The sequence below is a fragment of the Manis javanica genome, chromosome 6 (genome assembly GCF_040802235.1).
Source record: "Manis javanica isolate MJ-LG chromosome 6, MJ_LKY, whole genome shotgun sequence".
NCBI classification, from domain to species: domain Eukaryota; kingdom Metazoa; phylum Chordata; class Mammalia; order Pholidota; family Manidae; genus Manis; species Manis javanica.
In genome coordinates this window covers 10942249-10960250 of record NC_133161.1, presented here as the reverse complement: position 1 = coordinate 10960250, position 18002 = coordinate 10942249, and the positions used below count along the sequence as shown (strand labels likewise).

The 18002-nt window shown below is 54.4% G+C and overlaps 2 protein-coding genes across 10 annotated transcripts in view; one reads left to right on the top strand and one right to left on the bottom strand.

The window, feature by feature from the left end:
- CLCN1 (chloride voltage-gated channel 1) overlaps positions 1-8343 on the top strand; it is a 31321-nt gene extending 22978 nt beyond the window's left edge. For 3 of the 4 annotated variants that reach the window (XM_073238306.1, XM_073238305.1, XM_073238307.1), the window contains 7 exons: positions 1580-1824; positions 2119-2224; positions 2527-2603; positions 2849-2887; positions 5903-6007; positions 6097-6183; positions 6639-8343. In XM_073238306.1, the coding sequence (XP_073094407.1) occupies positions 1580-1824; positions 2119-2224; positions 2527-2603; positions 2849-2887; positions 5903-6007; positions 6097-6183; positions 6639-6989 (1010 nt within the window). In that variant the 3' untranslated portion in view covers positions 6990-8343. Of the gene's footprint in view, positions 1-1579; positions 1825-2118; positions 2225-2526; positions 2604-2848; positions 2888-5435; positions 5695-5902; positions 6008-6096; positions 6184-6638 lie in introns of those variants that run through there. The other variant, XM_073238308.1, reaches the window with a different exon arrangement.
- On the bottom strand, positions 7861-17630 carry FAM131B (family with sequence similarity 131 member B). 6 transcript variants are annotated; one of them, XM_017671954.3, is made up of 8 exons: positions 17530-17630; positions 14431-14540; positions 14035-14070; positions 13631-13724; positions 13142-13339; positions 11580-11723; positions 10948-11376; positions 7861-10827 (listed from the first exon to the last, which is right to left on the bottom strand). In XM_017671954.3, the coding sequence occupies exons 1-8, from the start codon at positions 17606-17608 to the stop codon at positions 10721-10723; spliced, it is 1197 nt and encodes a 398-aa protein (XP_017527443.3). In that variant the 5' UTR covers positions 17609-17630; the 3' UTR covers positions 7861-10720. The 6 variants fall into 6 exon arrangements, with proteins under 6 accessions (XP_017527443.3, XP_017527444.3, XP_036850474.2 ...); XM_017671955.3 differs by having other exon boundaries at positions 7861-10824; XM_036994579.2 differs by lacking the exon at positions 17530-17630 and adding an exon at positions 16957-17135.
- Between the last annotated feature and the right edge of the window lie 372 nt (positions 17631-18002).

Sequence of the window (18002 nt, the reverse complement as noted above, 5' to 3'; positions counted from 1 at the left end):
GCATAAACTTGTTTTATGTCTGTTTCTTTTTAAAGACACCTTACTTAATATATATTGTTGACTCATTAACATTGAACTCTCATGGCCAACAGAGCTGTAACAAAGCTTACCTAGCACAAGTATTTTCTCCATAGGGCACAGTAAGCCTGTTTGGGGCGATTTTAAACAGCAAAATCACCAGCACAAAACACAAAAATGTGAAAAACGTGGCACTAAATGGGCCATGAAAAGAACCCTTGTTTACAATATGAAAGCTGAGACAAAAAGGCCGAACATCACTTTGTTGAGCCTCCCCTGGGGATACGTGCGTGGGATGACTCCTGTTTTATGCTGCTCTGTGCATGTCCAGGACTGACAGTGAAATGGCACACGTGAGGACTGATTTTGAGTTACAAATATACTTCAGTCAGTAGGCAGATTTGCGAATAGGAATCCACAGATAATGGGTCTCAGCCGTAAACCTTACAACCCCTTACGTGGTCCTCTTTCCTAGTCAGCTAAATGAGGGCTGTTCTTTCACAGCCGCCTTGAGGAGCAGATGAAACTGTCCAAATGAAGGAGAGAATGGTTTTAGTAAGCAGCAATAAGCAGCAATTTCACACCATCACTTCCTTCACCATCCTTTCTGCCCACCTTTGGCGCATAATCCTGCTTTGTATTATTTCTTATTGTTGTTGATAGATCTATATCTTTCCTTCTTCACTAGATTGGGTTTTCCTTGAGGGCAGAGACTGTAACTGCTATCTCAGACTGCCTCCTTATAGGTATTTACTAAATAGTAAATAAACACTTGCCTAATGTTTGAATTAGCATAATAGAGAAGAATCGTGTCGGGCTATTTGGTGCCATTAAAATTGTTAGTTCTGGTTTCAGATAATCAGAGTATCCAAATTGCTCTAGTTAGATTAGTTTTAACATTTTTCTAAATCCCAAATGCCTTTTCAGTGGCCCCTAAAGCAGTGGCTCTTCATTGGAGCAGAGACACAGCCAAGAGGTGCAGGGTTTTCACAATAGTGACTGAGACTTAAAGATAAGAGTTATTTCAATAACACTGCGGCAGTTTTATGGCCTTAAACTTAATGAAAGTGTAAATTATAGTAGCAGAATCTCAATAAACATACAAAAGACCTTGCCAGGAAAAGTAGGCATTTTGTTTATATCCTAGAAGGACCCAGCGTCTTTAAGCCGTTAAACATCAGATATCTCTGAAGAGGTCTTTCAAAGTATATTCACGTCATCTCAACCTTTATGAATGGCTCTTGATGTTTCTTTTTTTGGAGACAGTGCTGATTAGCTATTTTAATACCAAGTTTACCTATTTGCAAACAGGTTATACTAGGGCTGCATTAAAATAAACGCAAATTAGCACCAATTAGTATACTATCAACTGGGTCTCCCAAGTGCTAAATGGTGAAATAAAAGGGATTCAATCTTGGGAGATTTTTGAAATGAGTTTTTAGGAAGAGAGGGTAAAAGCTGAGAAGAGAAGCAGAGGCTCTGCTGGGCCGGACCATCCTGCCGAGAGGGCGGGGAGGGGGAGGCTGAGCAGGCCCTCAGGCTGAGCTTGGCTCTCCCCCAGAGTCAATGATCCTGCTGGGCTCCGTGGAGCGGTCAGAGCTGCAGGCCCTCCTGCAGCGCCACCTGTGTCCTGAGCGGAGGCTGCAGGCAGCCCAGGACCTGGCAAGGAAACTGTCTGAGCTGCCTTTCAACGGGAAGGCTCGGCACGCTGGCAAGGGGTGCCACAGCGTCTCACCCCAGGGCCGACGGGAGTCCTTTGCCTTTGTGGATGAGGACGAAGATGAGGAGCTTTCTGGGAAGCCTGAGGTGACTGACTGGGAAGGGCCAGGGGAGCAGGACCAATGGGGGACAGGGCAGGTAAGAAGAGCAGGAGTGGGTCTGGGCACGGAGGAAGTCAGGGAGCCCTGGGCCTGCATCCAGGCGCTGAAGGGGATGAGGCTGCCGAGGATGGTGCTGATGAGAATGCAAAGGGACGTGGGGGTTCTGAACTGGGGAGGAAGAATACAATCAGACAGATTTCCCACAACACCAGCTAGTAAAGGCAGGAGAGTGTTAGGCAGCCACTTCTCTGAGCCTGACCATTTTTACTCTTCCTTACAGCTGCCTCCTTCTCCTTGCCCCATTCCTACTGCTCCACTGCCCCCCGAAGAGCCCAATGGGCCCCTGCCTGGCCACAGACAGCAGCCAGAAGCACCAGGGCCTGCGGGTAACGATTCTCCCACCGTGCACCCTCACGCATGCCTGTGGGTCACCTCTGGGCTCCCCACCCTCTGGGCTACCGCCCTGAGGAGGTGGCATGGCAGGAGGGGTGCCTATTCACGGAGTCGCCATATCATGGTCCCAAGGAGCAGGGGCAGGGCTGACCCTTAGGAAGGTACAAGAGAGGTGCCTGTGGAGGTGGAGTACCTGGGAACTTCAGACCTCCTGTGGCACAGTGTCAGCGACCACTTAGGCGTCCCTGGCCATTTTCTCCCAGGGCGGATATTGCTTTGTTTCCATTTCCTTCAGGTCACAGACCCCCCATCTTTCGGTCCCTGCTGCACAGCTTGCTGGGCAGAGCTCACCCCATGAAGAAAACGACCCAGGTGCAGATGTGTGGCGGCGGGTGGATGGGGAAAGGGAGCTTGTCTTTGAGGCATGGGAAGCCCCTGGTTCTTAAATCAGGAGGGGGGAGCCCCGCCAAGGAGAAGTCTGAGCAGGTGGAGGGGTGATGAGTCCGAGAGCTGGCATGTGGGGCCCTGGCCGGGGAGAGGAGGCAAATGGCTAACGGAATTATAGCTGCTCTGGGAAGAAAAGGGAAGGAACTGGGACTTATGTCTTTGTCCTCTAGGATTCAGTGGATTTAGTGGATAACATGACGCGTGAAGAGGTAAGTAAGGGAAACAGCAACCTGGGGTGGATTGTTCTGTCAAAGGGAGATACTGCTGATTCCTTTCTGTCCTCTCGATTGTGCCAGTTGTTAAGACTGAGATGTGAATCTAGGCCGGAAAGCATTTTCGGAGGTTGGAAATAAGGTGTGATTATGGAAAGTGTTTGGGGCATGGTGCTCAGAGGTGGGGGCGTGGTCTTCACAGGGACCCGGGTCACTTCAGAGAGGACAGTTTTGTCCCTCAGTGCATAGATGGGACCATGATGCTAGGATGAGCCTTAGATCCTTTAGACACTGGAGACTTTCTGGACCAGACAGAAGCTCTGCAGGAAAGATGCTTTACCTGAAGAAGAATGTACCAGGCAGCCGGCACTTATACACACCAACAGCATTAAAGCGAAAACAGGGAAACCAGTGCCTGGTGGAGGTTACTTCGCTGCGTTGACTGGGGTCCTGGGACAGTGGACAGCTGAAAAATGCCAGGAAATGAGATTGGGAAGAAGTGTAAACCAAGGGCAGATATTGACAGCAGTGCCTTGTTGGGACAAATGCCTATTTACTGAAAGAGGTAGTCTGGGAGAGAAAATCCAGCACTGAATGGGCTGAGTTTGCAGAGTGAACAGAATGTGGAGCAGTGACGAAGAGCAGGCAGCCGAGCGGTATTGACCAGAACAAACCCTGAGGTTGTGCACAAGCAACGAAATCCATTAGCAGCCATCCCGTCTGGTAAAAGCAAATGCAGGCTCATTGCAAAGGCTCAAAATGTACAGCTTTAAAAGTATGTAGCTGACCAAAAAACTGCAAAAAACCTCAACAATGGATATTATTTTGACATGAGCATCTTATCAGACATTCAGAAAAAATATGAGCTGAAAATTAGAAGTGTTACAGGGTTGGAGGAGATGGGGAGTGATGAGAAAGGAAGCCTTCCCCCCTCCCCTCACCACCCTTCAAAACACACACACTCCTGATAAATGACTGGAGAAAATATCAACTAGAAGAGCACAGAGGAAAAAGGACAACTCCTGCTTCTTCCCCCAAGCAGGAATCAGATAGGTCATAACTGCGATTAACGAATGTCTTGCGAGGGGGCCAATACCAATAATAAAATATATTTTAAATACGCCAAAGAGAGAAAGCCAGCTAGTTGACCAGTGTGGCTATTTAATGACTGCTGGAAACAAAATGCAACCAAGGGTAAAAAGAAAATAAATCATACATTTTTAGCTTATGTCTTTCCCAAATAAGATTTTAGGCAGCTACCAACTCCTGTGAGACCTGTTAAGATATTTTGAAGGGATAAGATCCAACAGGAGTCAATACTCAGGATATTTTGGTTTTCACACTAGATCAAGATGACACCAGTGACAGTATCAAGATGATACCTACAGAAATAGTGAAAGAATTCAAGTATAGGTCACCAGAAACCCTTGCTATGACTTGTTTAAAACTTAGCTACTCTGTTAGGAGTACACACTGTTAGAGCTTCAGTTTATGAGTGGGACTGAGCTTTCTCAAGGAGGGGCACACATGATACCCCTTGAACCAAAGCTGGGGGCTCCTGGCCCATGACTAGCAGTCAAGGTCAGAAGCCCAGCTCCACCTTTCTGTAACTTGGGCAAAGTTGTTAAGCCCTGTGTGCCTCTGTTTCCTCATCTGTTAAAATGGAGATAATGATGGGTGAGGACATGTGGAGCAACTCAAATAATGCTTAGCGCACAGAAAGTGCTTGGCACAGGTGCCCTGGCAATGGTTCTGCTTTTGTTCCTTAAGGGGAGGCAGAAATGGAACGAGGGAAGGCAGGAAATGATCACAGAGAGGTCTAGGAGGACAGGACCAACCAAACCAGGGCTGGCGAGGGACTTGCCCCCTGTCCAACAAATAAATTGTGTCTACAACATACCTGCTAAGTGGTGTTCATCCTGTGCTGTGAGAGCCGGCCAAACCTGGTGGGAGCCTGTAGTCAGGGAAGGTGAGAGTTTAGAGGAGAGGAGCTTGCAGTCCAGAATAATCAGGAAGACAGATGGAGCCTGCATCACAGCAGATTGAGCACCGGACATGAGGACTAGGGGGTGCCCTTCTGTGATATTCTCTGTGTCTTGAGAGACTTGGACAAACAGAAAAGCAGAGTAGTACAGCATTCAGAGGGTAGTGACTGAAAAGAGATTTCAGAACATTTTAGATTCATCTGTGACAGCTAGAGCTCTACTGGATTACTTGGCATCTTGGGGATTTTTGAGTGTGTCCCTAAAATCTAAGGAGAGTTGGCCCTGGTAGCTTCAAGCTACTGTCATAGACAAACCAAAACAACCACAAAAAAGGTTTTATTCGAGCCAGCTGAGTGCCATGTGATCCAGTACAGCTCTTCAACCCCAACAGATCTCTGCCACGATCTGCTGTGTAAAGGCAGATGCACATGTTTTTTCACAGCTTGGGGCAGTCAGTACCACGGAGCACCCTCGGGGAGCTTGCGTCTAGGCAGGGGTAAGATGAGCACCAGTAGAAGACTTCCCCATGTTCTGGTCACATGTGCTTTGCCTCTCTGCAGCTCCTGTAGAACTCTGCTTGGCCCGTTTTCAGAAATGGCATAGACCATGCTCAGCGAGGAATACATGCGGGGAGGGGGAATCAGGCTAGAGCAGCCAATGTGCGGACCGGAAGGCAGGTGTGCTCTCACTGGAGCACTGCACAGTGAAGGAGGAGTGGGAAGTACCACTGCAAAGACCCGCTGGAACTAGCAAGTGTTGGGGGCACTGGGGGTTGAGTTGGAGAATAAGGCGTGGTGCTCATTGCCTGAAGGTGAAGGTTGACCTGGGGCCCAATGAGGGAGGCAAGGGGAGGGTGCTGTCCCCTGGGAGGAGCGGGGGCAGTCTAGTGGTCCAGAGGAGCTGTGACAGTCCATTGCATGTTGCAGCTTCTGGGCTGGGGCTGGGAGGGCTGTTCGGGGTCAAAGCTTCGGATCTGAGATGATGGGGGCTCCGTGATGGTGGGTGACTGCCCTATTCTGCCTGGCAGATTGAGGCCTGGGAGCAGGAGCAGCTGAGCCAGCCTGTCTGTTTTGACTGCTGTTGTATTGACCAGTCCCCATTCCAGCTGGTGGAGCAGACATCCCTGCACAAGGCAAGTCCTTGCCGCCCAACCAGTCAGGGTGGCCGAGAGGGCAGGGAGGTGCGGGGCCGCTGTGCTGACCTGCTGCTCTTGCCCCGCAGACACACACGCTGTTCTCGCTCCTGGGCCTCCATCTTGCTTACGTGACCAGTATGGGGAAACTCAGGGGCGTGCTGGCATTGGAGGAGGTAACAGCATCGTGCCGACTGAGCGGCAGAAGGGGGTGGGGTGGGGAGGGGCTGGTTTAACATCTGGGAGGTCCCCAGCCTGCTCTATTTGTCACGCACAGATTAGAGGTGGGCAGGGATTGGGAGGTGGGGGCAGCCAGGGCAGGTGGAGAGACTGAGATAGGCCATGGATGGCACGGGTTTGGGGTGAGGGTTTCCTGGGAGGGGACAGGATGTGGCCGAAGGAGGCCTGAAGGTCCCTAGGAAGCAGGTTGTCCGGAAGCTTGAGGTCTGGCCTCTGCAGGAGCTTCTTGCCCTGCTCCTTCCTTCCCTTTTCCTGTCTTCTCCTGATTTCTCCCTCGTCGGCCTTTCTGGAGGTTCCGTGTCTTCCCACTCCTTGCCTTACACCGTCTCCATTCTTCTCTCCTGTCCGCTCCTTTCACACCGCCCCATCTCCCTTTCTCTCCACTCTCCAGCTGCAGAAGGCCATTGAGGGCCACACCAAGTCTGGGGTGCAGCTCCGCCCCCCCCTTGCCAGCTTCCGGAATACAACTTCAACTCCCAAGAACCCTGGGAGTGCGCCGCCTCCTGTAGAGACCTGGAGCCTGCCTGAGGGTGGGCCCCGGGCTCCTGCCTCCCCGGAACCCCCAGTGCCATCCCCCTCCCCAGAGCCCCCGAGCTGCCTGGCTCCAGCCCAGACGGACAGCGAGCTGGAAGAGCTGGAGCTGGTGGAGAGCCCGGGGCTGGAGGGGGAGCTGGCTGACATCTTGCAGGGCCCCAGTCTGCGGTCCACTGACGAGGAGGATGAGGACGAGCTGGTCCTGTGACCACTTCTGAACCTCCTCTTCAAGACCGTGGAGAGGCTGGGCCAGAGTGCCGGGGTGAGGGGAGAAGGCATGTCCTCAGGGTGGGGAGATCACACCTGGGAATTTGTAAATGTGAGAGTGGTCATCTTAGAGGAGAAGTCCGAAATGGGGCAGAGAGTGGCCTCGGTCAGTCATTCAGGCCATGTGCCCCGCCACCCCTTGACAGGAAGGTGCCTCTAACCAGTGAAGGGCTTTGGTATTCCAAGTTCCCCTCTGCAGGGGTGGGATCCCCTGCCTCTCTGTCTCCCCTTCCACCTCCAGTCTCCCTGTGTTCTTGTCCCAGCACGTTCCTGGCCTCGCCCACCTGTCCATCATTTTCCAGCAGAAGTCAGGGGAGCAGTGAAGGGAAGCCCAGAATGACTCTCACTGTGGTGGAGATGAGGTCACCTCATGGTGGCCTCACTGACGGGCCCCAGAATGCACCCACAACCTGTCTACACCCCTTCTTTCAGAGCACCCCTGCCCTGTCCTCCCACCCGCCCACATCCATCCGCATGATTGGCCTCCAGGCTCCACCCTGGCTCCCACCATCTGTTCCTAGGCAAGGGGGTTGGTGTCAGGATGGGAGACCTCTTTGATGCTTCCATACTTGGGCAGTCAGATCCCTGTCATCCCAAATCAGCAAAAGGGCAGTGACGTTAGCCTGCCTTTCCTGCTAGGCAATCCCAGTCGCTCTGAGCATCTAGAAGCCCTTGCTTCCACACCCAAGGCTTTGCTCCCTCCCTCCTATTACGCCTGTGTTGTTCTGCATCTGTGTTCCCTTTCTGACCTCTTCCTCCTCCTCCTCCCCCTCCCTGTCATCTCCATCAGCCCCCAAAAAAGACACTCATAGTCAAAGGTGCCAACACTTTGTTTAGTGCCATTGAACACAGCCCGTAGCCCTCTCCAACGTTACATCCCTTCCCTCTTCCCCCTCCCAAGGCCAAGAGAGAGAGGCTGCGACCTGAGGAGGGGAACTGGCAGTGGGCATTAGAGCCCGTGCCCAAGTGTATATAATCTATAATATTTATATGTATATTTATATATAATTCTCTCTGTAATATATGTCATAGACTCTCTCTTGGGCCTGGGGTGGGAATGTCACATTAAGAAAACATGCTAAGACTGGCCATAAAAATGGATATTCCCCAGACCTGGAAGACGGAATATGGGATGTATGTGTACATGGGGGCCAGGAGGTTAATAAACTCATTCACCAAGATTCCTTCCTTAACACAAGGATGAGAAGGAAGGTTCAGGAGAGGTGGGTAGTGGAAGGGGAAGAATGGAAGATTTGGACTTCCCTGTAATAAAGTGAATAAAAAATGAAAGTGCACCCCCCCCCCCACCAAAAGAAAATCATTGAGCAAGAGCAGTTTCATTCACAATAATAAAAAACAGCCCTGTTCTGGGACTGTTGTAAAACGTGCTGCACAGCCTTTAACCCCAAGGAAAAGCACTCCCCCACCCCCCACCAGCCTCTTCCTGCACATGCCCCTTCCCACCCCCTAAAATAGGCTATAAGCGAACCCCATGCACCCTGCCCCCAGCACCAGAGAAGCAATTCCTCCAGAAGGAAGAGTCCTAAGAGGATCCCAGGCCTACTCCTTGGGTCTTCTCCTGCTTCAGAACAGAAAGGCACCTCCTTGCATGGCGCAGACCCCCCCCCACTTCTGGTCTGCAGCCATGCAGGTGCCCCTGGGTTGCTCAGCAGCTCGCCTGTGAGCTCTGCCAGGTTCCCAGGTGTAGCCAGCTTTTGGCAGGGGCCATCTGGCTTCCTGGGGGAAATGAGGGAGGAAAGAACGCTGCTCCAGTCTACCTTTCCTAACTCCACGGGACCCTGAGCAAAAAGGAACTGTAATGAATGAACCCACTCACTGGACTGGGTGTCTGCTGTGGTCTGGGGGCAGAATACGGAGTCCGAAGGGAATAAGACTAAGAGGCAATCTGTTGAGAGGGTAGGTTGCACGAGGAGGGAAACAGAGATCCCATGGGACAGGGGGGACTGTGAACATACAGAACCCCAGAGACCTGTGGCAGGAGCCTAGGGGAAGGCCAGCAGCCAGAGCAGATAGCAGGCATGCAAGGCCACTCCCAGAGCTCCTGGACACAAGATCCTGGTGCCTCCTGAGTCAGGTCACATTACCAAACACAAGAAATACCTCAGACAGCTTTGGATTAGGTAAGTGACTCTTCACCTACCTGGGCTTACCATGCCCACCCGTTGCCTCCAAGAACTAACCCCTGGAGAACCAGTCCCCCTCCCCCGGAAGCCATGGGCCCGGCCTCAGCTGCATTTCAGGAGCACATGTGCATGAATGTGTGAACTCGATTGGGGGCAGGGTCACCAATGGACAGAAACACCCAACTCTCAGCCTCTTCATTCCAAAGGGCAGAAGTGTAGGGCCTGGGGGTGGGGGCAGTTTGTGCCCAGGGCCTGGGAGAGGGTGGCATTGCTGCCCTCCTGGCAAAGGAAGAAGCAGCAGGCCCCTGACAAAGTCTGGGTAGGATCCGGAGCTGGAGAAGCTTCCCGCTGCTTGAGGAAGGACAATGAACCTCTCACTTCTCCCTACCCAGGGCTCCCGCCACTGCAACGGGCTGTCCCCAGTTCCACAGCTGCAGCTGCTTCACTCCACCCGCCCCCTCTGCTGTCACCGTCTCACTGAGTGTTGGGGCTTTATGTGCTGCACAGAATCCCCACCAGGATGGAGACTGGGTGTGGGAGGGCAAGCAGTTTCAAGGGCTTATGCCTCCCCCACCCTGTCCTGGAAGGAGGAATACTCAGATTCCCCTCTCTTCCTCCATAGAGGGCCCTGGGAGGTGAGGGAGGATGCCTGTGAGGCCCTCCTGGGAGTCCTGGGAGGAGCTGAAGAAGGGGCAACAGGAGCCAAGTGCCCACAGCGAACAACCCACGCTAGGCCTGACAGCACCAGGCTCCTCCCTCCGCCTCCCTCCACCCTGAGTCCCCAAGAAGTTATAAAAATGTAGAAAAGGCAAAGAGAAAAGTGTAAACAGCTCCAAAGAATTAGGGGACGGATGGAGGGAAACAGAGCCCTCATGCTTCCCCGTCTGGCCAGGCCACGGGCATTCTGGGACTCCCGGAGCAGGGATGGGAGAGGCAGAAAGGGAAGCAGGAGCTGGAGCAGCCAGCGCCGGCGGGGTCCTTGAGCGGGGCCTTAGGATCCTCCTTTCAGCCGCGGGACAGCCAAGATGCCAGAACAAGTGGTCGCGTTTGTTACTGGGCACATCAGTGACTCTCTGGCCTGTGGGCGGGCCTTGATGAAGAACTATGTTTGTGCCCCTGTGCATCCCATCCGCCATGTCCAACTCCGCCCATCTCCTGATCTCAGAAGCCAGACTCTCCACCACTAAGCAGATGTCTTCAGGTGGCCTCCCCTGTGCCCACCCAGCCACATCCAACAGCCCCTGAGGTCTGTTCCTCATAGTAGGGATGTGCTGGGCCACAGCTACAGAAAACAGAGTTGGAGAAAGCAGGAGTGACACAGGGAAAGGAGGCATTCAGACAGCCAGGCAAAGCTCCTGGAAGACGAATCCGAGGATGAAGAACAGATCCAATCAAGGGCCACAGGTCGTGCTATACTCCTGTCCTCAGCAAATACTGGTGCTTCATCATCACAGACCTGGAAGCCCTTAGCCAAGCAAAGCTCATAACCATCTGTTTACCCAGGCCGGAGCTCCCAGACCTGTGGTTTCTACAGTGAAAGCCTGGTTAAAATTCCATCCTGGCCTTCCACGTCCTGCCGAGGACTGGCAGCTCCTGGACTCCGCACGGTCTTCCGCTCGGGTCTCAGCTGTACTGCTGGGGGAAGGGAGGGGATTGTTGCAGCCATGCCCCTCAGGTGGGAGTGGAAGGTAGGGCGTGGAGTGGGAGGAAGCTAGTTGTTGGCCTCACCCTCCTCCTCATCAAAGGACTGCACACCTGAGGATGTGACGTCAGACACCTTCCGGCTGAGAGCAGTGGACACCTCGGGATCTTCCCGTGGGGAAAGTGACTCCAGGTCCCGGCATCCCGCATCCTCTTCCTCCTCGGGGGCCAATGGCCTCTTCTCCTCCTCAGCAGGGCCCCTTGCCAGGTCCACTGCACCCACCCCGGGGGCCCAGTCAGTGTCTCCCCCCAGCAACGGCGGGGGCTCCTGAGCAGAGTATCCCGAGGCAGGTTGGGAAGGCCCCATTTCATGCAAGCTAGGCTGTGAGTCATCAAATGCAGGGCCAAGATAGGATCCTGTGGCTGGAGAGGCGATGAGGGACTGGTCACTTGCTTCCCAGGCATCCGATGAGCCCAGACAGTACATGCCCTGCGACACATAGGAATGAGGCCATCCATCCATGGGGGCTTGAGCGAGGGCATCTGTAAAGAGAATCGTGGATGTGGGTGGGGTCGCAGAATACTCAAGGCAGTGACAATAGCACAAAGAAGTGCAGGTGAGACATAGCTGAGGGAGAAGAGGAAAGCTGGGACGGACAGAAAGCCTCAGGAGAACACACACGAATGAAGTAGCCCAGACAGGCGGGAGGCCTCTTAGGCCTCAGGCGTCGGGTTCTAGATCTCACCCTGACTCTCCATCAACTCCTGGTAGTTGTCACTGTAGTTGCAGCCCAATGGCTCCTGGGCCGAGTTGACACTCAGATCTTCACCGTCCATGGAAGACCAAGCCATGAGAGTGGCCTCGGAGATGGCAAACTGTTCCATGACGCCTGGAGAAGCAGAGTTAGTACAAGATAGTGCCGGGGACCCTTACACACATGCAGGGACAGAGGGACACCAGTGTGGCCCTGTTCAATAGGAATATAACACAAGGCACTTAAGCAATGTTCAATTTTCTAGTAGCCATATTAAAGGAAATTTCTAAGAAACAGGTAAAATTAATTTTATACCTTATTTAACCCCATATATATGATTATCTTTCAAAATATAATCCATATAAAAATAATGAGATATTTTATTCTTTTGTTCATATGAAGACTTTGAAATCCAGTTGGTATTTTACACTTACAGCCAATCTCCACTCAGACTAGCCACATTTCAAGCTCTCAGTAACCACATGTGACTAGTGGCCACTGTATGGGACAGCAGAGCTTGTATCGGAATTCAAGGCAAAATTGTGAGGGACTTCCCAGAAGGTCGGATTTAGGAAGGGCTTGGGGCAGGGGGGTCTTCTGGTGAGCTATTCAAAGGGGTTGAAATTAAGGATTTCCAGATGTTTATCTTCAGATTTTTTACGGAATGATAGCTAGTCCTAGGTAGTCAAGGACAGAGGGATCTAAATGGGAGGACTCAAGAACAACAGAGAATTCCCCAGGGAGCGTCATGGGGCTGTAGGTCCACAGTGGTATCAAGTTGAAAGCTCAACGGATTGGAAAGAAGGGAGGGAGGATGGCATAGTGAGGCTGGGTAAACCTGGGGGGGGTCCCATTTAGTCAAAGCCATGAGTAAGTTGAAGCTTACATTGCTAGCCTCCATGGCTACATATCTGTCTCCCCTTCCTAGTGATATTTCTTCCAACACAGAGGTACCAACCTAGAGATACCTCCCTTCTCTTGTAGATCTATCACTCTTCCTAGGCATCTATGGAGACCTGCCACTAAGGCTCAGCCCTGGTTGTAGGCACACTACATGTCTGCCTCACACCTATACCACTTTCCTGGGACCAGACCTCTTGTGCATACAGCCCCCTCCTCACCCAGTCACTTGATCTTCCCTTGGTTTTCACAAGTAATGAGCCCAGGAAGTAAATCCATGACTGCAGTGTGCTGATGGGCAAAGGCTGGGAGAGATCCCCCAGGACTTTCCTTTCTTTTTTCCCTCATGAAATGAGATTACGAGTAAAGCCTTTGAGTCCAAGCCCCTGCCTTTCTTCCTGTACTGGTAATTCCACCACATGGGAGGGAAGGGACCTACAACCCCAAGTAATTCCCCTCAATTTCTGAGACAATAATAAAAATAAGTTTGAGGGCACTTACCAGAATCAACAAGTCAAAGGACTTGAAGTGAGAGCTGGTCCCGAAATTAAGTCATTGTACAGAAAGAGCCAATGTTGCCACAGGGTATCAGGTTGGAGGGTCGGTCTCTGGTCATCCCGAAAACATTCCCCAAAGGTCTGGGGAACACATACCTGCTAGGAAGCGTGCCTCCTTCTCGCCATCGCTGAGGTCAGAGTAGGCATCAGTGTCTCTGCGCACGGCCTCATGGCTGTGTTGTGGCTGAATGGCTGGTGCCTTCCCCCAGCCCTGCCATTCAATCATATGGGCCACTCGGCCTTGGCCCATGGCTGTGGGCTTTGTCACATGGTCCTTCATGCTTCTTGAAATCCCTGAGGGGCCAGACATTACCCCACATCCTCTAGAACATCACACAACACTCATACCAGTTCCTCCCCATTAGCTGCACCTGAGTCTCATGGGACCCCACACCACTGGGGGCAGGTGTGCCCAAGGACTCCATAGATGAGGGGCAGCCTGGAGGGGAGAGGCTTGATGAAGAGGGCAAATAGTTCACAGGCAGGGGAATGAGGGGCTTCGCCAGGCCTGGAGGAGCAGGGAGACTGAGACCAGGAGCCTGTGTGTAGGCCCGTCAGGGTGCATCCCCCGGGCAGGAGTCTCACCTGAGAATGATGACTTGGCCAGTGCCCCAATGCCATAGGCGTTAGAGTTCCGCTTAAGCTTCGGCAGAATGGAAGTGGTATCCTCCATGGAGAGCTGGGATAGGGAATGTGGGAGGGGCAGAGGAATGGGAAGGCACGGGGCGCTTTACATGTGGAGTCAAGTTCACAGTTCCCAGGAGGAAGGATCTGAGGTAGGGCAGGTTGTAAGGAGACATTATACCCAGGAGTCCCAAGCAGGCTTATGCCCCAACAGCCCTGGAAAGTTTGGGAGGGTGGGTAGAGAAGGCAAGGCTCACAGCACCTGCCGGCACCAAGGAGCACTGGTTCATGGGAGGTCTAAAGGAGCAGGGAAGGACGAGGAGGGAGGGAGGATGCATGGGCAGGGGTGGGGAAGCCACACTCACGTTGATGCCATCCCAGGAGAAGTCGGTCCGGGTTTGCTGTGAGGAGGGAGGAAGAGTATGGGCATCCTTTCCAGGGATGCAGATGTCCTTCCCCCTCCCCCAGAGGAACTTCCAGAAGTGTGTGAAGTAGGGAGCGTTTTCCTCAGATTAAGGTGGGGAATGAGGATCTCTACATGAATCCTCATGTGTCAAACATTTGGCTTGTGTTTTGTATTTTGAGGAAAGTAGGAGACAGACATGTTCTGTGAAAGTGTCAGTCTGAAGGAGGTTTTGGATGTTGTCTTGGAAGTTAGGAAGAAAACTGAGGGCCAGCAGCAGGGCAGCTTTGCTCGTGATGGTTGCTGGGGTCTTTAAGGGGTCCTCTGGTGCGGGGCCAGCTGAGCCCCGGGGCCTCACCTCGGTGGACGGCCGGTGGAGGCTGCTCCCATGCAGTGAGCTGGTACTGTCCATGTTGATTTGGTCGACATCCTTCAGGCCCTTCCAATCCACTGCAATCACCTCATTCCCTGAATTGGCCAGAGGTATGTTGCTCCACCTTCAACCTCCCTATGCCCACCCAACACACCCCTCCTTGGCCCTAGGAATCCTGAGGCCTGACACAGGGGCAGCCCTCCAGTCCTTCCCTTCCCTCCAGCTACCCCTCCTTCTTCAGACTGCTCTTTAACATCCCTACTCACCCCAAAATTTTGGTAGAAATCATAATGCTGAGCCAAAATAGTCAGGTTGAGCTCAACCAAGAATAGCACACTCAGAAAAAGTGTTATGTGGCCTTATTTGTTGTTGTTTAGATGGAGGGGTCAGCAGCTGGGCTGTAGGAGGGAAACAGTTCTTCATTCTCTCCTGAGGAACCTTGGCGGGTCCTACGTGGGGGTGTAGGGGAGCTGCGCTTTTCATCTGTTATGTTTCTACAAATGAGGGCAGAACGTCTCTAAGCTTTTCTAGGTGAAGGCATTATTATTTGTGAGGTGGAATGGGCGTCTCTTCCCTCCATTGGAGTTGGTGAACTTGACAGGAAGATTTGGTGGGGTTAGAGGCAGGAATTAGGTGTATTCACCCAGAAAAAGTGAGAACCCAGAAGGCGAAGAGTGAGGTGAAATCACTTCACCGCCTGTTGGGAGACAAGTGATGGATTAAAGATGAGCAGAGGAGGACAGCGGGAAGAGAGAAGGGGGCTGTTAATCTAGGAACTAAAAGAATAGGAATTCAAGTCAAAGAGAAGACAGAAGACAATGGTGTGGACAGGGCTTGAGGCTGACTGGGAAAGGGGGGGTGGGCAGAGGAGAGCGGTAGTTGTTATGGTGAGACCAGAGCTCTCTGCAAAGGGAGAATGCCGGCAGGAGGGCAGGGCAGTGCCCTCTGGGAGTTGTGGGGAAGAGCCACTTGGAAGTTCAGAGGGAGTCGAGCATCACATGGCCCTGAACCATCTAACTTAGAGATCCTTTCTACACATGAAGTCTTATGACTCTGAATTTAGGGTTAGGGGTCCACTCTTGAGAAGAGGTGAAATGAATGGGGTCTTGGGCATGAGGAAGCATTCACCATGCACCAACATAGCTGGTGCAGAAGGAAAGGGTTGTGGTTAATGGGTCTGAGGGCAGTAGGATCCCTCCAAAGTGGGCCCCTTTCCCTTGGGGCTACTGGGGAGTGGTGAGATGGGTCAGACCAGACGCTGTGGCAGGGCGTGGCATTGGAAATATGGACCTCTGGGCGCAGACAGCAGGAATGGGGCAGGCTGAGAACCCCAGGAGAGGAGAGCTGGGGAGGGGAGAGGGGGGAAGAGGGGAGGGCGAGGTGGCCTTTGTGGAGGAGGGAGAGCTGAGTCAGAGCAGTAGGGGGCAGGGAGGGGAGGGAGAAAACCCGAGAAGAGGTGAAAGCAGAGGAGGAGGGGGGTATCCATGGAAATAAATCGAGTCTCAGAGAAATCAGGCTTCCGGAGAGCGAGTTTGTTTGTAATAATAATACGAATTATTCTCTCAGCCTGAGGTCACCGGGGCGTGTAGGCGGGAGAAATTAGGAGTTGGAATGGGTAAAATTGGGGGGTTGGGGAGGGAGTTGTATTAATGTGTTGAGCTGTGAGATTGGAGTGCGTGCACGGGGTGCGGAATAAAGGAGTGGTAGCAAGGGAAAGGCTGAGGGGAACGGGCCACTTGGAAGCGCCCCGCGCCCGCCGCGAGTCAAAGGTAAATAAAGAGACGCCCCGCGCGCCCGCCGGCCTCCTCCGACAGGTGCAGCCAGGTCTCCGGCTCCCGCGCCCGGCCGGCCGGCCCCACCCTCCTGGCCGCGGGCTCCGGCCCCTCTCCGCTACCCCCCGCCCGTGCCTGCTTCCTCCCCGCGTCCACCGGCTCGTCCCCAGCCCTCCGAGCGCGGAACCCTTCCCCTCCGAGGCACCCGCTCATCCCGCCCCCGCCCTGGAGGGAAATTGCACGTGAACAAAGCGAATCGGGGGAGGCTGGAACCGCAGAAAAAGGAACGGAGAGAGAAAGAGATGGGGGCAAAACACCCAAGCCAGCGGGAGGCGGGGAGGAGCCCCAGGCTGGGAGCTCTTGGAGGGGTATTGCTCCAGAAACGGGGTGGGGGGGCCAGGAGGCTCTGGGGAAGGCAGAGTCGGGGCGGAGGGCCTGGCCGCTGAGGGTGAGAGGGACGGGCGGGCAGCGGAGAGCCGCGGAGGAGAGATGATGGAGAGGGACGCGCCCGCGGGAGGCGGCGGGGGAAGCCGGGGAGACCGGAGCACGCAGGGAGCGGGGAGGGATGCGAGCCCTGGCGGCGCGGGAGGCAGGCGGCACCGGGGAAAGTGCGGGCGAGGGCGGGCGGGCAGGCGGGTGCGGAGGGGTCCCTCGGGCGGCGCGGAGAGCGGTGGGGGAGGGGCCAGAGGACCGGACCCGCCGAGCCGGCCTCCGCCGCCCCCACCGCCGCGGTACCCACCCACGGTCCGGGAGCCGATGCAGCCCATGGCTCCGGGGCCTCCGGGCCGGGCCTCACCGACGCGCGGCGGGCGCCGGGGGGAGCACCGGGAGCCGCGCCGCCGCCCCAGCCGCTCTGCAGCGCCGCGGCTGTCTCCGCTCGGCTCCGCTCCCCCCGCCCCTCTCCATCCCTCCCCGCGGCAGCCGCCGCCGCCGCCGCCGCCGCCGCCGCCGCCTGGCTCCCCCGCCCGGGTCGGCTCGCGGCGGCGGGGAGGGGGCGGCCCGGGGATTGGCTGCACGCGGCGCCTCCCCGCCCCTGCTCTGACCCTGCGCCCCTCGCGGCGATCCCTCGGGAGCCCGCGGTCCGCGGGGCCTCAGCGCCACCGCCCTCCGCCCGCCCCGCCCCTGCCCCTGCCCCTGCCCCTGCCCCTGCTCCACGCGGGGGCTCCTCGCCTGCCCCGTCGCCCCGCTCTCGGGGGGCTGGCGGAGATCCGGAGAATGCCTGCCTCGAGTCTCGGAAGCTGGGTGTAGAGCCCGGGGCCCACCCTTCGGTCCCGGGTGACCGATTTTGAGGGTCGGGGTTGGGGATGCTCACAGAGAAAGTGGGATGGGGGTGAGACTAAAGCCTGGTTGAAGGGCCTTGGCCGCCAAATTCCGCAAGCACTTGTTTTCATCCTGGGGCTGCATCTGGGACACACACGGGAGCGTGATTGGATACAGCTTTGGTTGCTGTGCGTTTCCGGTGCGCTGTTTTATCCACCCAAACAGATCGCAAAGTCTTTGAGAGTGGATGGTGGGTTAGACGCTCGCTGGAAATTTCGGGGATGGGTGTGGAGTTGATGCAGATACTCTCCAGGTCTGATTGAGGATGGGAGGGAGAGTAGAATGAGGATAATTCAATCCTAGCTAGAATCAAATTAAAATGTCAGGACCTGAGGCTGTCTAGAAGGCATAGTTTTATACCAGTTTAACTTTCTGGATCCTTGGTCTTCTCTGACAAATGAGAGCGCGCAGCCAGAAAGCAGTCCAAAGAGGCAGGATGCCCTCTGGCAAGTGGGAGGTGTCGGG

Coding starts and splice junctions, on each gene's coding strand:
- FAM131B (XM_017671954.3), bottom strand. CDS start 17,608: ATGAAAACAAGTGCTTGCGGAATTTGGCGGCCAAGGCCCTTCAACCAG. Junction 11,724..13,141: donor GGAGGCACGCTTCCTAGCAG/GTATGTGTTCCC, acceptor CTGCTTCTCCAG/GCGTCATGGAACAGTTTGCC. Junction 10,828..10,947: donor GTCTGACGTCACATCCTCAG/GTGTGCAGTCCT, acceptor CCCTTCCCCCAG/CAGTACAGCTGAGACCCGAG.